Raw genomic sequence first — 16,081 nt, 5'->3', positions numbered from 1 at the left:
GGCCTGGAATGAAATTACCGCCGTTGAGAGGGCGCCGAAGCCGCCTGCCCGGCCGCTGCATTTTTTTTTTTTTCGCTGCGGCTGCTACGACGCGCCGCATGGCGCCGCCACTGTATACGGTCCCGTCGGCGCATACAACAATTGTGACGTTATCTGGTCGCCCGCGCTCGCTCGCGCTGACGGGAGTTTCACCTCCTAAATGTGTTACTCCGTGAATACAAGACACAGTAGAGGTATATGCGACATCGAGTGCCATATAAAAATTGCACTGCTCACTTACTCAGGCAATATCTGCAACAGCAATCCTACGAAGGATGAAACAACTTTTTTTTCGCGATCGATGCAAGTGCAGCAACAAGCGCTTAGAACGGGTTTAAAGGTTTTTACCACAAGAGAAAAAAGTGCTGCCAAACTGAGAGCCCACATATGCCCCATTCACAACAGCAAATTCAACAAACAAGAGCAACAACACTGAAAAACGTAACAGGAGCTGCACAAGACCACACTACCAATCATAAACGCGCTGCAAGGCATAAGGAAACGAGCTGCACCAGCGTTGCGCCCAAGTGTCGCTCGAGATCGCATACTCGAACACCATCCGGTTCTTCCAGCGCAACTAACTAGAACAACATTCTAGCACACAATGCAGTAAGAAACCGTAAAATTGTGTTTTAGCCAAGCTGAAAAGCTGAAGCAGCTCTAGCAGCGCGCGCAAAACTATAAACCGGAACACGCCATACTTTATTCAGGTCCTTCCGTGCGTGGCAGGAGCGTTGCTTCTACCACGCGCGTGTCAACCACGACCTATACACTAGGTCGTGGTGTCAACAGTTGCCGCTACTTTCTCTGCACGTAGCGCCGTCTTCCGTAAGCTTGCAACAGCGCTGGTTCTCATCACGCATTCTAGATGGCGCCACTTAATGGCAATGTGGCGCACGACTGTCAGAGAATAAATGGCGGACACTGCGAGCAGCGCGGCGGACTGGGGATTGGGGCCCTCCGTTGGGTTTTATTGTCGGTCACCTATGAAGCTGCTAACTGGGTACCACGTAGTTTGGAAGTACAACGGTAAGCTTCCTGATTGCACTTCCTTGCATTTTAAGCGCGTGCAATGTGGTGAACAAAACAAATGACGCCGAATGCTGGTGCACGTTAGGCTTACGCCTGCATTTCCGGTAGCTTTACGTCGCCACTAGAACTCCTTATTGCAGCGTCTTGGTTGCGTGTTCTGAATTTCTAGGTTTATAATTGTCGCTAAGTTTGCACGAGCAGTGTGTGTTCTGTAGCCTAGATGGCCTATCCTAGTCACGATGCCATCAAAATGTGAATGGCATATCGCCGTGAGCACCGCGAATCCTGTTTTAAATAGGTTACCGGATCGGAACGTGCTCGCGTTGGGAGGTTATGTCCGCCCACAAGTCGCCGGTGAGCGTGTAGTCGCACAGGAGTGGCTTTTTGTGCGTACTTGCGTGAAATGCAGGTTCGGTTGCGCTTTTTAATTTGTGGCTTACATTACGCAGAGAGTTGATACCAGCCTGCTGTAGGAGCGCTGAAGACCCCGCCGACTGACGCCAAAATGAATTCGAGGCACACTGAGGTGGCTCTGAAGAAAGGTACGCGGTCATGCTTTGTTTTTGCTTCGAATGGGTCGTCGCATCTCCGGGGAGGCCACGTGTGGTGCCTACATCGACCCTGTGACGTAATCGTGTACAGACATGTTTACTTTTCCTAGCGCTGCTTCCATTCGCAGTGCTTTGCACGTAGTGTCTTCAGAATGCGTTTGTTCGTAAATTATTGTAGTCGAAACGTTGACTGGTTGATATGCGTATAGCATAGAGCATGCCTTCCTGGCTCTTGTTTGGTTTGATCAGCAGATCTGAACAGTGCATCGGGTGACTTCGTACCGTGAAGTGATGCGAAGGGGTTGGTTCGTTAATGGATTGCATAAAGTTTGCTATGAGGTGTTTGTGTCTTGTGCACCCATGAACGGCTTTGTGTTTGTGTGCGCGCTGGCAGTAATGCCGTGTCTCTGTACAGCCAAGAAGAGTTTTCTCACAGCGTCTAAGGCTGGGATAGGACAACACTTGGTTGTATAGACATTTTGGGTTTCCCCTCTACATGTGGGAAGTGTGCAAGTGTCTCTTCATGAGTTCTCTTTTTTTTTTATCAAGTGTATACTACATCTGTTACGATTCTCTACTGGCACAACAAGGGCAAGGGATGCAGAATGAGCATTCCGGGTGATGGAAAGCTAGCCAGCTGTTAAACTCATTTATTAAGGAGCAGTAAATAAAATTTTAAGGCAAACTATGTGTTCCTGCTGTTATAATTTAGATAAGGGCGTCAGAGTATTATAGATAGAAAATTGACCATGACTCCTGTTCATGTGTAGCACATGAAAGTAGCACAGACGCCATTAAACATGCTTTGTTAACACCTCGCAGTATTCTGACATAGGTGTAGTTGCCATGGCCATGCCTTTGCTTGGTTTTCAGCATCAGCAGCCTCAACCTAGTTATGCCCACTGCAGGGCAAAGGCCTCGCCCATACTTCTCCAACTACCCCAGTCATGTACTAACTGTGGCCATGTTGTCCCTGAAAACTTCATAATCTCATCTGCTCACCTTACTTTCTGCCGCCCTCTGCTACGCTTCCCTTCCCTTGGAATCCATTCCGTAACTCTTAATGACCATCGGTTATCTTCCCTCCTCATTATGTGTCCTGCGCATGCCCATTTATTTTTCTTGATTTCACTGATATCATTAACTCACGTTTGTTCCCTCACCCAATCTGCTCTTTTCTTATCCCTTAACATTACACCTATCATTCTTCTTTCCATAGCTCGTTGCATCGTCCTCAATTTAATTAGAACCCTTTTCATAAGCCTCCAGGTTTCTGCCCGTACGTGAGTACTGGTAAGACACAGCTAGGGGGGGGGGGGGGGGTTATAAACTTTTCTCTTGAGGGATAGTGGCAACCTGCTGTTCATCATCTGAGAATGCCTGCCAAACGCACCCCAGCCCATTCTTATTGTTCTGATTATTTCAGTCTCATGATCCGGATCCGCAGTCACTACCTGTCCTAAGTAGATGTATTCCCTTACCACTTCCAGTGCCTCACTACCTATCGTAAACTGCTGTTCTCTTCCGAGACTGTTAAACATTACTTTAGTTTTCTGCAGATTCATTTTTAGACCCACTCTTCTGCTTTGCCTCTCCAAGTCAGTGAGCATGCATTGCAATTGGTCCCCTGAGTTACTAAGCAAGGCAATATCATCAGCGAATCGCAAGTTACTAAGGTATTCTGCATTAACTCTTATCCCCAATTCTTCCCAATCAAGGTCTCTGAATACCTCCTGTAAACACGCTGTGCATAGCATTGGAGAGATCGTATCTCCCTGCCTGACGCCTTTCTTTGTTGGGATTTTGTTGCTTTCTTTTGCTTTTGCAGTAAATGCAGTAATGCAGTAAAACTTACAGTAAATGGGAGGTAACCTTAAGTGATGTCCCTTGATATTTACAATGACCACGCATGTATATATGTGTGCCAAGTCGTACACAGTAAAACAAGAGCTCAACTCCACGTCGACTCTCTTGATGTTGACAGATAACTTGAGATTCCTGCTTTTTGGTGTTGTGATTGTAGATCAACACTGCAGAAAGGAAAAGTACATATACTGAGACCCTCCTTTTTTTTATCAAGCATCATATTGGGTCATGTGATGGCATGCATAAATTCCATGTGTCGCTGTTCTTAGACATTTGAGGTAACACTTAGCGAAGTCTTCAGCCACATCTTTTAAGGGGCCATGACATGGTTCTCTATATATTCTCAAGTTGTCATTGTAACCGAGAGCAAGGCGTAAATATTCTTATACACAATGCAGATCCAATGCACTTTATTTTTATTATTTTTTTTAGAAGGTCCCAAAGTAAGAACTGTCGGGGGGGGACCTACTGTTATAACATCTATAAAGATATAGAATATACGATTAGCAATGAAGGTAAGAACAGTGGGAAAATACAATCGACATATTAGAAATACTTAATGAAACATCTGGTATTTTTGTAATGTATGTTAAGCGACACTTTCATAAAGTGGTTCATAAAATGAATAAATTTGCCCATTTTGTTCCCACATCTTTGCCGTTAATGAAACAGGTGTGCAAGATTTGATGGGCAGGTGTAAAATATACTGTGTGAGAGGGTGCTTGTGCAGGTGCCTTAACTAGATGGTGCCATCACATCCAGAGAGGTACTGGATCATGTCCGATCACGTGGCTTGTCTGAATGGTATCTCGTCTGTGCTTGCTCTTGACTTATATTCTAATAACTCAACTTCACACGTACTAGACATGGCAAACAGAAGCAGGGTTTTGGGTACGGGCTAGTTGGTATTCCATTGCAAACATCATTTACAAGCACGTACATAGACAGGGACCAAAAAGACGACATCATTCTTTTTGTCGTTCTTTTGGTCCTTTTCTATGTATGCGCTGCAAGTGATGTTTGTGATGACAAACAGCTTATTTCAATAGGGTGAGCCTTTGTTGTTCGACCTCACTATGCAGTCATGTTGTGTGCCAACATAGTTTTATCATGGCGGTGCACATGATGTTGCCAATGCCTAGCTGTTATGGAGAGCTTGTTACCTAGAGTTGATTATACTAAGTCCATGGCATTAGTGTCTCGCCGAGGGAAGGGAGTCTCGTCTGATTGCACTCTTATGTCGCAGTGCAGAGAGAGTGACATAGAAACGTACATCTTGGCATGCTTGCGTTAGCTTGGAGAGGAAGCACATCTGCGTTGGTATCCGCTGTGGATGCTTAGTGGCTACGGTGTCTGGCTGCGAAGCACGAGGTCGCGGGATCAAATCCGGGCCACAGCGGTCGCATTTCGATGGGGGCGAAATGCGAAAACGCCCGTGTACTTAGATTTAGGTGAATGTTAAAGAATCCCAGGAGGTCTAAATTTTCGGAGTCCCCTACTACGGCATGCCTCGTAATCGGATTGTGGTTTTGGCACAGTAAACGTCACAGTAAAGGTGCGCTGTGTAAGCAGAGGGCATTTCTACGGTAGCCATGGGACCATAACATATTCAAGCGAAGAAGCAGCATCGTGTGTATTCACCATGTGGCACAACATGGTTTGGAATGTGAGAAGTCAAACATGAAGCAGAATGTCAGCATTTGACACGGAAAAAACAGGAATGGATTACTAAAAATTGCGAATGGGTATGGGAAGCAGCGATCATCCACTTTCGTCAAGGAATAAAAAGTCATTCACTCTCGTCTTTCATGCAAGCAGTGTTATAGATTGGTGCAGTGCAAACGTATACATTTTCCCATAGAATCTGCATATTATCATTAATAGGGTGAAGCTGGCTATTTACTGACCAGTGTTCTGCTGCTGAGTGGGTTTAATTCTCAGCATTCTGATGGATTGTGATGCTTCACTTTGGGTATGCACCCGGGTGGCCAAAATCTGCTGCTGCCCTGGATAAGACGCCAATAATTAAATTTTTTAAAATGTAAGGGCTCCTACTACACTTCCTTGTACGTGCCCTTTTAGAAGATCTCGTCAAGATGAAGGTATGGGCTGTCAAACTTGGCTGCAGTGGTAGCATATGCAAATGCTACGTTGCCTTCTCTATTTTTCACAATTGCAAAGCAAATTTTTGTTTGCAACAACTACGTGCAAAATTCTGAATCCCTGTCATTAACACTTTAGTTGCCGCACCTATTGAAGTCCAACAAATTGATCGACAGTTTTGCTGCGTGTTTTGAAACATTTCCATTGGAATTCTTCTACGAGCGACATCATGCACTATCTTAAATGATGACTGAACTTTAACTATTTGTTAGATGTTACAATTTTTGGCAGATTGGAGAGTCTAGAAAAATAAAACTTTCACTGTAGGTATCGTCGAAACTGATCACCAATGCTCCTAGCATTTCTTCGCTTTTGTCGACTCATCAAGACAATTTTTATGACAGCAGTGAAGACACAGAAGCTTCTCTTGGCTTGTCAATAGACACTTTTAGTTTAGCATGTTTAGCATAATAGCGGGCTTAGCAGGACAGTGGGATTGAAATGCGCATGGGCAGAATGCTGAACTATGCATAGCATTTAGCTTGCGCATGCTGTTTCTCAGATTTCACATTACCGTCTTTGAGTGGTTTACTTAAAACATGGCGCCGGTCCCAGCAGCCCACTTCGAACTCAATTTGGCATTGGTTTTGTGGAATTCACTTAGTTGGCGACTGTGTAAATGGCTTTCGCTTAGTCTCGGGCCACTTCGATGACATAGTATTAGGGATAACCTTGTGGAGCTTTCGAGATCACTTCTCGTTTCGAACGTGTCAAGGCCTAACGAGAGAAACCTTCAAGATGTCAGCCCCACTCATTGGTGAACTTAGGAGATAGGCGTGACAACTGCATATGGCCTCTGAGATCGCAATATCTCGGAGGCCATATTGGCCTCGAGCTCCACCACTGGAAAAGCTGGCGCCACCATCAGTGTGACATGCTATTAGGGATCACGTGGACATAGCGGCCGCGTCAGCTGCTTCTGGGGCGCCGAAGCGAACTGAAAATGAGTTTAAATTCCCTCGTACGCTGCTGTCCTCATTTAGTGGCGAGATTTTCCCATTTAGAGTGTCTCCTTTACAATGCTTGAAAACACTGCAATAGGTAGTGGCTTGGTGCCGCAGTGCCAGACGTATGCAACGGAGCCTAGTGTCAAGCCTTATTCACACGTAGCCGCAAGACAAGAAGCTGCGCGAAGCTTGGCTCGCGAAACATAAAACCGGCAAGCAGTCATTGGCTACAACGCGGGTATGAAGCAAGCACAGACGCGAGGAAGATTTCTGCTACGACTCCGGGTCTGCGATGTTCGGAAAATGCGCACTGAGACGCTCGCCCGAGTCTGCTGCCCGACTAATGTCATCACGGTTTGGTCTATGAACTTGTCGATGCTATAGATACTGGCAAGTTCACTGGAGTGGATAGGGAGCGGTAAGAAGCACATTAAAAAAAGCATGGCATATGGTCATGTTTATGTTATGCATTAATGCACTGGATTACAAAAAAGGAGCAGCGGGAAATCGCACGCTGAGAACACCGATAAACATACAGTGCGACGCAACTCGAGAAATAATATTGAAACGTCCAAGAATTTAGAAGAAAAAAAAAAGATTGAATCGTCGCTACGACACAACACAGTCCCCGTAGGCGTCGGAAGTCTCTGTAATGAAATTATTTTTGAACAGCTCTGATAGCGCCCATGCAACAATGGTTGCTTGTATACTGTCAAATGCTCATATTCTGCGGCCTAAAGCTCATGGCACGGTGCGAAAACGCGCACGTGGCGAAAGCGAAACAGTGTGCGGACAAGCATATGCAGACGCGCAGTTGGTCGCTGCGAATCTGTGCGATCGCTGCATTGAGGCTTCATTCTATTACGCTCCATTTATTAATACAAATACTATAAGAACATATTTCACATAGTTTGCTCTCGGCGTTTACCTACCTTTCACGCAAGAAACCGGTTCGGGACACTCCATCGCGGTGACCGTGCGCAGTGGCATTCACTGTACACATTCGGTAAAGAGATAGCGTTTGTAAACGATTCTGTGCTTTCAGTTTGCCCAAGATTATTATTTAGACAGTAAAAAACTCTTAGTTTCGAAGGTACTTACAAAAATGTCCGGGAGAGCTCGCACATGGTGTTTTCAGTGAGCTCTGACAGCAAAACCTATGAGGAGCACGCCGTGTGATCCCTCATACTACGCCAGCGAGGTGCTTCCGATAGATGGCGACTGCGTAACTCCTCGCCGCCAATAGGAGGCTCTCGTAGACAGCTTGTACATGACCTTGCCACAGATTGGTGAACGTGGAAAGTACAAATGCAACACGCATCTGGTTTCTATTGTACTGCCTCTCACACTTTCCAGACACACACACACACAGATGGAATCACTTAGGTGCACTACGTACACGAATTTCAAAGTGTAATGAAATAGCATAGACTACGGTGTCACGCTATAGTAAAACTCACTTTCTGCAAAGTTAATTTGTGAAACCTTAACGCTATTTTCCTTAACCCCACTGTTACGCTAACATTAAACTAAATATGTCTAATCTTCTGATCTGAAGTATAGGCTGCCTTAACAATTTCTCAAACAATGATAGATGCTCATGAGTGCTTGCTATACCTTGGTAATTGTGTTCGACTAATGGTAATTGCTGATATTACCCTGCTTATCTTTCAGTGCATGCATCTTGGTTTGTCGTATGCCAGGTTTCCTTTTCACTGATTTCATGCTGCATCTATTTTTTACGGCTTCCTCAGTCCTTCTCGCGTTATAATTTCAAATATCCCTTATTTTCTCCTTGCTGATCAGTTTTCACAGTTCCGCGAATTCTGTCTTATCTCTTGAGTTGGACACTTTCATTCTTTGTCATTTCTTTATTAGCTCCTTTGTTACTTGGGAGAGCTTGCCTGCTGGTTGCCTTGGTGCCTTGTCTCTCACTTCAGTTGCTGCTTCTGAAGCCAGCCAAGTTACGGTTTCATTTATTAGCTCTATCTTCATCTCTCTATTCCAACTAAGGCTGCATATTTGTTTGTAAGTACCAGCCTGAATTTGTCTGCTTTTACCCTTACTGCATCAAGGTTGGCCTGTTTCTTCTTGACCAATTTTACTCTCTCTGATACCGGAAATGCTTACTAAGCTGAAACTGGAACTGCTGTAGAGCCACTATATCGAACCAGGCAGAAACAATTATGATGAGCAGGGATTTGCAGCAGCGCCACTTCGTGGGCAGCAAGGTGGCGCTATTCAAAACAAAAATGGCGTTCAGCAAGTCGAACCATGGACCGGTCAGAGTCGGTGCATGGGGCTCTTGATCGAGTTGGCTCAAGGAGTGTTTGAAAAATCGGATGAGAGGTTGCAAGGTGTCCGAACTTTCGGCAGTTCTTATGGGGAGAATGGCAGTGCCGCGAAGCAGACTGAATAATCGAGCATGTCCGAATTTTTGGAGTCCGGAAAATCAGTCGGCGACTGTATTGTCGAGTAGCCTTTACGGAATCCTGCCTGGTCCTTTGCTTGACAGAAGTCTAAGGTGTTCCCGATTCTATTTGCGATTACCTTAGTAAATAGTTTGTAGGCAACTGACAGTAAGCTGATCGGTCTATAATTTTTCAAGTCTTTGGCGTCTCCTTTCTTATAAATTAAGATTATGGTAGCGTTTTTCCAAGATTCCGGTACGCTCGAAGTCATGAGGCATTGCGTATACAGGGTGCCCAGTTTCTCTAGAACAATCTGCCCACCATCCTTCAACAAATCTGCTGTTACCTGATCCTCCCCAGCTGCCTTCCCCCTTTGCATCGCTCCCAAGGCTTTCTTTACCTCTTCCGGCGTTACCTGCGGGATTTCGAATTCCTCTAGACTATCCTCTCTTCCATTATTGTCGTGGGGGCCACTGGTACTGTACAGATCTCTATAGAACTCCTCAGCCACTGGAACTATCTCGTCCATATTACTAATGATATTGCCGGCTTTGTCTCTTAACGCATACCTCTGATTCTTGCCAATTCCTAGTTTCTTCTTCGCTGCTTTTAGGCTTCCTCCGTTCCTGAGAGCATGTTCAATTCTTTCCATATTATACTTCCTTATGTCAGCTGTCTTATGCTTGTTAATTAACTTCGAAAGCTCTGCCAGTTCTATTCTAGCCGCAGGGTTAGAGGCTTTCATACATTGACGTTTCTTGATCAGCTCTTTCGTCTCCTGCGATAGCTTACTGGTATCCTAACGGGGTTACCACCGACTTCTATTGCACACTCCTTAATGATGCCCACAAGATTGTTGTTCATTGCTTCAACACTAAGGTCCTCTTCGTGAGGTAAAGCCGAATACCTGTTCTGTAGCTTGATCTGGAATTCCTCTATTTTCCCTCTTACCGCTAACTCATTGATCGGCTTCTTGTGTACCAGTTTCTTCCGTTCCCTCCTCAGGTCTAGGCTAATTCGAGCTCTTACCATCCTATGGTCACTGCAGCGCACCTTGCTGAGCACGTCCACATCTTGTATGATGCCAGGGTTAGCGCAGAGTATAAGGTCTGTTTCATTTCTAGTCTCGCCGTTCGGGCTCCTCCACGTCCACTTTCGTTTATCCCGCTTGCGGAAGAAGGTATTCATTATGCGCAAATTATTCCGTTCTGCATGCTCTACTAATAACCCTCCCCTACTATTCCTGTAACATATGGCATTTTCCCTCATTGACTTGTCCCCAGTCTGCTTCTTGCCTACCTTGGCATTGAAGCCGCCCATCAGTATAATGTATTTTGTTTTCACTCTAGCCATCGCCGATTCCACGTCTTCATAGAAGCTTTCGACTTCCTGGTCATCATGACTGGATGTAGGGGCGTAGACCTGTACAATCTTCATTTTGTACCTCTTATTAAGTTTCACAACAAGACCTGCCACCCTCTCGTTAATGCTATAGAATTCCTGTATGTTACCAGCTATGTTCTTATTAACCAGGAATCCGACTCCTAGTTCTCTTCTCTCCGCTAAGCCCCGGTAGCACAGGACGTGCCCGCTTTTTAGCACTGTATAAGCTTCTTTCGGCCTCCTAACTTCACTGAGCCCTATTATATCCCATTTACTGCCCTCTAATTCCTCCAATAGCACTGCTAGACTCGCCTCACTAGATAATGTTTGAACGGAAAGGTAACGTTTCATCACGGAAAGTGATGAAAGGAATGAAATCGGCATCTGCTTATAAGAATGTTTGGTGAGTGCTTACCGCTTGGTTTGTCTTGAAGAGTCGTCCGCGTAGCAATAGCTAGACTTGGCACACGACATGTCGCTGCGGCAAATTTGGGGTGCAATCATTACACGGGAAACAAAAAAATGTAATTTTGACGACACAATTCTGGGGCGCGATCATTACGCGAGTGCGATCATTATGCGAGTCAATACGGTATATGACGCCAGTAGGGCGAGCTATCCGATTGGCTGCCCAGGGTGCTTCACTGATACTTTTTCCAACTTTATGGTGAACAAATGTTTGTAATAGCTGTAATGTTGATTGGTTTCTATAAAAAGAGAGAGTAACAGCAAGAAAATGCATGAGGGCAGTTTATCACTAGGCTCAAGGCGTCCGGCACACAGAAAGTGTTGTCTGCTTGTGTTACAACATGCTCCGTGTTGATGAGAGCTCTGTGGTGAGTGTCGGTCTGTTTTTTCACGAGCACCATGGTTTGCCCTTGTTATGTTGTGGGCTGCAAACGTAGCAATTGACAATATGTCAAGCTGCGACGTAGTGTTGCTCTGCAAGACGGCAGATAAGCGGAGTGGCTGCAGCGCATCAAACTGTCGGTACCCGATCGGCACCAGGATTTGTACGTTTGTACAAACATGTCCATTAGATCCACACCACCCATGCACTCATTGTAGACACCTACAATAGACGGACGAGTTATGCTTACCGACGTTCGGGTCTTCTTGTCAAAGCGCTTCACAGTATTCTCTGGTGATGCCGATGCAAATGTGGACAGCAGCGTGATGGGACGATTGTCAAACCACTTCACAGCCCTCAGACTCACCCCTTCAAATGTCGTCTTCATCTCCATGTAAGAGCCACGCCCTTTCTTTTTTAGCTCTTTGTCGGATGGAAGTTTGCATCCTTTCAGGCGAGCTTCGCGTACTGTGCCTACGGAACTGATACCAGCCTTTTTGAGGACCACCTGTAAGTCCACACTGCAAAACCAGTTGTCAAAATACAGGATGTAGTCTAGACCGCGAGGCACGACATCGCCATTCTGAGAACGATGTTGCCGCTGGCACCGATGTCTGGAAAACCCGGCTGCGGAAAAATTTTGCCTGTGTACACTTCAAAGTTGTACATTATGCCGCACTCATCGCAGAGAAGGAATAGTTTATAACGCCATTTCTTCGGCTTGTTTGGCAAGTACTGCTTCAATGAGCTGCGGCCTTTAAAAGGCACCAGCTGCTCATCAACGCATAGTTTCTGAGATTTTGGTATTTCACGGCATTTGGAGACCACGTGGTCCAGTAGGGGCTGCACTTTGTACAACCTGTCGCGTTCAGGTTCATTGAGGTCCGGTGCCTCCTGGTTGTCATTGAAGTGCAGTGACTGTTTGATTTCTTCCCATCTGTCTCTCGTCATGGTGTCAGAAACTTGACTGATGCGGAACCTTTCCGACCAGTACATGCACGTTTGAGGCAGCTTCATAATTGACATAGTGAGCACTGTACCGATAAACTGCTCCAAATCGTTAACAGTCATTGAAGTAACTTTGTTGGGATCCCTATGAGCGCTATACAGGGAAGACTGCTCACAGATTAGAGACAAAAAGTCCATGTCAAAAAATCTTCTAAAATAACTGATTGGAGACTCAACCGGGGATGGACAGGGCGGTACGTCCTTCCACTTTGGCATGGTATTACCAGTGGAGCCTTGGACAACACTCCATGCAGGACCATTTTTTGAAGGCTTGGGAATTTCTTCAATATTCTCTGTGCTTGGAGTTCTAGAGATGCTTTCATCTTGACAGCCAGCTGAAAGAGCTGTGCAAATTAAACAGAAAGCAGATGCGATATAAACATGCTGAAAAACAAAAGGCAAACGTAATTAAAAAATTATTAGACTGCCTTGTTCACACGGGTACTTCATGTAATAACACAAACTGAAGAATTACGGTTTTGATAGATGCGCAAGCAAAGATGGTGTTGCAAACGCACAAAGAAACTCCTACTGCGCAGCATGAACGGAGCGCCACACGCTACCAGGCATCTCGTATATATATATAGGCAGGGAAATGGGGAACGCATGGTATTGTCTGTCGTGACAGGAGTCGGCGGCTACACGCGGGAGCACCGAGCTAAATGCGCCCTTGTGGTCGAGTCCCCCCCCCCACCTCACATCGCACCTCTTCCTTCGGCAACGGACGCTACTTCATTTGTGGCTCGAATTGAATGTTTGCGTAATTCCGGCTGTGGCAACAAAATGAATGCTTACATGCCCGGGCTGAAGGAGCATTCTCTGGTTCTTCGTCGCTTGACGACTCCAGATCAGAGTCATCACTGTGTTCTGGGGGCGCCTTTGCAGCTATTTTTCCATAAAATATGTTGGGATCCATCTGTGTGTCCTGCATGAGGCCATGCAGCACGTACGTTATCCGCGTAGGCAGTTTAGCAGACAAACACAAAAAAAGAAGGCACACTGTAAACTCAACGGGACGAAAAACGCAGCATAGTGCCGGGTGTTGCCTATGGGCATCAAACATGAGATGCGCCCTTACGGGCACAAATTAGCAGAGTCATAGACGTAATTCGAAAAAGAGCAAACTGAGGCATTCTTCTAAGCAAGTGCGAAAAGCCACGGAGAAAAAAAAAGAGGGCTTACCAGGAAATTGACGGTCAGTCTGAAGTCATGTAGGAGACGCCTGTGCAGAGATTTCCGCGCCAAACTTCTTTTTCCTCTTCTTCAATTTCTTTATTATACGTCAGATGGTGTCACATGCCCATGTGGTAGTAAGATGGGCGGAGTTTGGAGTAAAGCAAAAACGTCCAAAACTGAAACTGAACCAGAAAAAAAATATTTTCTGGTGTGTTGCCTGTGGGCAACACTCGTCAATAAAGGGTTAAACACCTCGTGTGTAACATTTGGTGGAGCTGTAACACCCACGACCTACAGCGGAGCCATCAGCACAAGAACTACGCCGAAGCAGTTGCCTCGCCGGACTTTCACCGTTGCGCTCAATCATGGCCACAGAGCAAAATACCCTCACCAGTAGTGCTTTGGCGAGCCCAGTCCTTGTTCAGCACTACCGAGAGCCACGCACGTTCTCGGCCAAGACAGAGGAAGATGTGGAGGAGTGGCTAACCCATTAAGAAAGGGTAAGCCAATAAAATAACTGGAATGCTGCCAGTCAGCTTAAGAACGTTGTTTTCTTCTTGGCTGGCACGGTGTTGGTATGGTATAACAACCACACGGACACGCTTCGTTGAGGAGATGAAGAAGTGTTTCGGTGATTCGGACGCAAAGAGGAAACGTGCGGAATTCACATCAGCCCAGAGAGCTCAGGTACCCGGCGAGACTTGCACAATCTATATCGAAGAAATTTTGAAGCTGTGCCAAACCGTCAACCCTCAAATGACAGAGGAAGATAAAGTGGGGCACGTCGTAAAAGGAATAGCGGAAGACGTGTACAACTTCCTCATTGGTAAAGAGAAAATGAACACTGTATCAGAACTGATACGGCACTGCTGTACGTTCAAGGCGCTGAACACTCGCCGAATTACACCAAAGTTTGGACGGCTGGCCAATGTAATGACCGTAGCAAGTGTTGACACGAGTCCTCTGCTCCCAGACCTTTCGTCCGCCATCCGCCAAATAGTCCGCGAGGTGCTCCAGCGGCATGACGAACAGGCACGTTATGCGGTACCACATTGCAGCTCCTCCATTTTCCGAGACACTCTTTGGGAACCCCCCTTCGGCTACTTGAAACCACTCGGTGAACGTCGCGGATCTTAACGGCTCCAGAGACGAACCTCATTACATTACGACTGAACCACCACGCAATTATTCGCCCCTCAACGTTTTGATGCACGCTCACGCAACTTTCGTCCACGAAGACTTGCCGCTACCTACGACTTTCAAGGGGAAGAGCCTCGTTACCCTCAACCGATGTCTTCGGCAGAATACTTCAATCCGCATTCTGAAGTTCGCCCTTTACCAGTGTGTTACTGCTGTGGCATGCCTGGTCATATAGCTAGGTACTGTAGCCGACGCTGAGCATCGAACTACGGATCGTCTGTGCCGACTATGCGGTCTAGCGGTTGTACGCTGCACACTCAGTCGCCAGGAGACTTCACTTCAGGAAGCCACTTCCGAGAGGACCGATGCACCGTCCAGGAGACCTACTTTGGAGAAGAAAGAACCCGTAACCGCTACCACTCCCCTGCCTCCGACCGTACGGTGACGCCACCACCAGCCTTCAGAGCCTCCTGATCACCATCCCCTCGGCCGCGATTCACGTCACCATCGCCTTGGCGCCGTTTAGTGTTGCCCCCGCCGGGAAACTAGCCAGCACAGCCGATGGAGGTAAGGTCACTGGAAAATGTGTGCTGCCGACTCAACTGCCTCCAACTATTATCATGCCGAAGAATAATACCCCTGTCAAACGGGCAAGTTAAGTGCACTTACGGGGAGTGCACTTCGGCACCTTGAGTCACACTTTAGGCAACGCGCTTGACAGGGGTATAAGATTCATGTACTGATTGATGAGGTCTCTACAATGGCTTTAGTTGACACGGGAGCAACTGTCTCGATGATGAGTGTGGGGTTTAAAGGCTTTCTGGGACGCAAGGTTATGTTTCGTTGGGACCAGTGCACAAGTTTCCGTGGAGTCAGTGGTGAATCATTATACCCTGTTGGTGTGTGTAACGCGGATGTGTCTTTGGGTGGGAAAGTTTTTAATGCAGAGTTTACTGTTCTTCCTCGCATGATGTGATTCTGGGGATTGACTTTTTGCAATTGTGTGGTGCCAATGTTGACTGCCGGATTGGAGAACTCAGTGTCAACACCAGTGTTTAACCTGTGCTCTTTGAAGGTGCAGCTTGCCTGGAGAGTGTGTTGTACGTATCTCATGATGCAGTTATGCCCGCCTTATCCGCGATGCATATTGCCGTCACCTGTTCATCTCCGACTCCTGTCTCGTTCGATGCTGCGGTGGAACCTGTACATCGGAACTGCCTCAAGAAAAACGTGTTAGTTCTGCACTGCGTGGTCTCAGTGACCAATGGATGCGCGGGGCTGTGGGCACTAAACTGTTCCACTGAAGCGGCAGTGCTACCTCAAGGCCTAAAGATTGCCACGTTTCAGGAAGACTCGCCCGTATCGGTGGCAGTAATTACAGAGCTACCCATTGGAGGAGCAACCAGTGTCTCGAGCCCCGGGAGCTCGAAGATACTTTCCATGATTGATAAATCACTCGGTGATCACGAGCGTCGAATGTTGATGGCCCTGCTTACGAAACACACCTCGGTATTC

At 46.5% G+C, this 16,081-nt stretch overlaps 1 protein-coding gene across 2 annotated transcripts in view; it reads left to right on the top strand.

Annotated features, from left to right (window-relative positions):
- The first annotated feature begins 913 nt into the window (after positions 1-913).
- Positions 914-16,081, top strand: part of NC2beta (negative cofactor 2beta) — a 68,072-nt gene continuing 52,904 nt past the window's right edge. For both annotated transcript variants that reach the window (XM_075677544.1, XM_075677545.1), the window contains exons 1-2: positions 914-1,068; positions 1,521-1,613. In XM_075677544.1, the coding sequence (XP_075533659.1) occupies positions 1,577-1,613 (37 nt within the window). In that variant the 5' untranslated portion in view covers positions 914-1,068; positions 1,521-1,576. The remainder of the gene's footprint in view (positions 1,069-1,520; positions 1,614-16,081) is intronic.

Source organism: Dermacentor variabilis, unplaced genomic scaffold, assembly GCF_050947875.1.
Source record: "Dermacentor variabilis isolate Ectoservices unplaced genomic scaffold, ASM5094787v1 scaffold_13, whole genome shotgun sequence".
In the NCBI taxonomy this organism is placed as follows: domain Eukaryota; kingdom Metazoa; phylum Arthropoda; class Arachnida; order Ixodida; family Ixodidae; genus Dermacentor; species Dermacentor variabilis.
The sequence above is the reverse complement of the archived record's forward strand: the minus strand, read 5'-3'. Positions and strand labels throughout refer to the sequence as shown.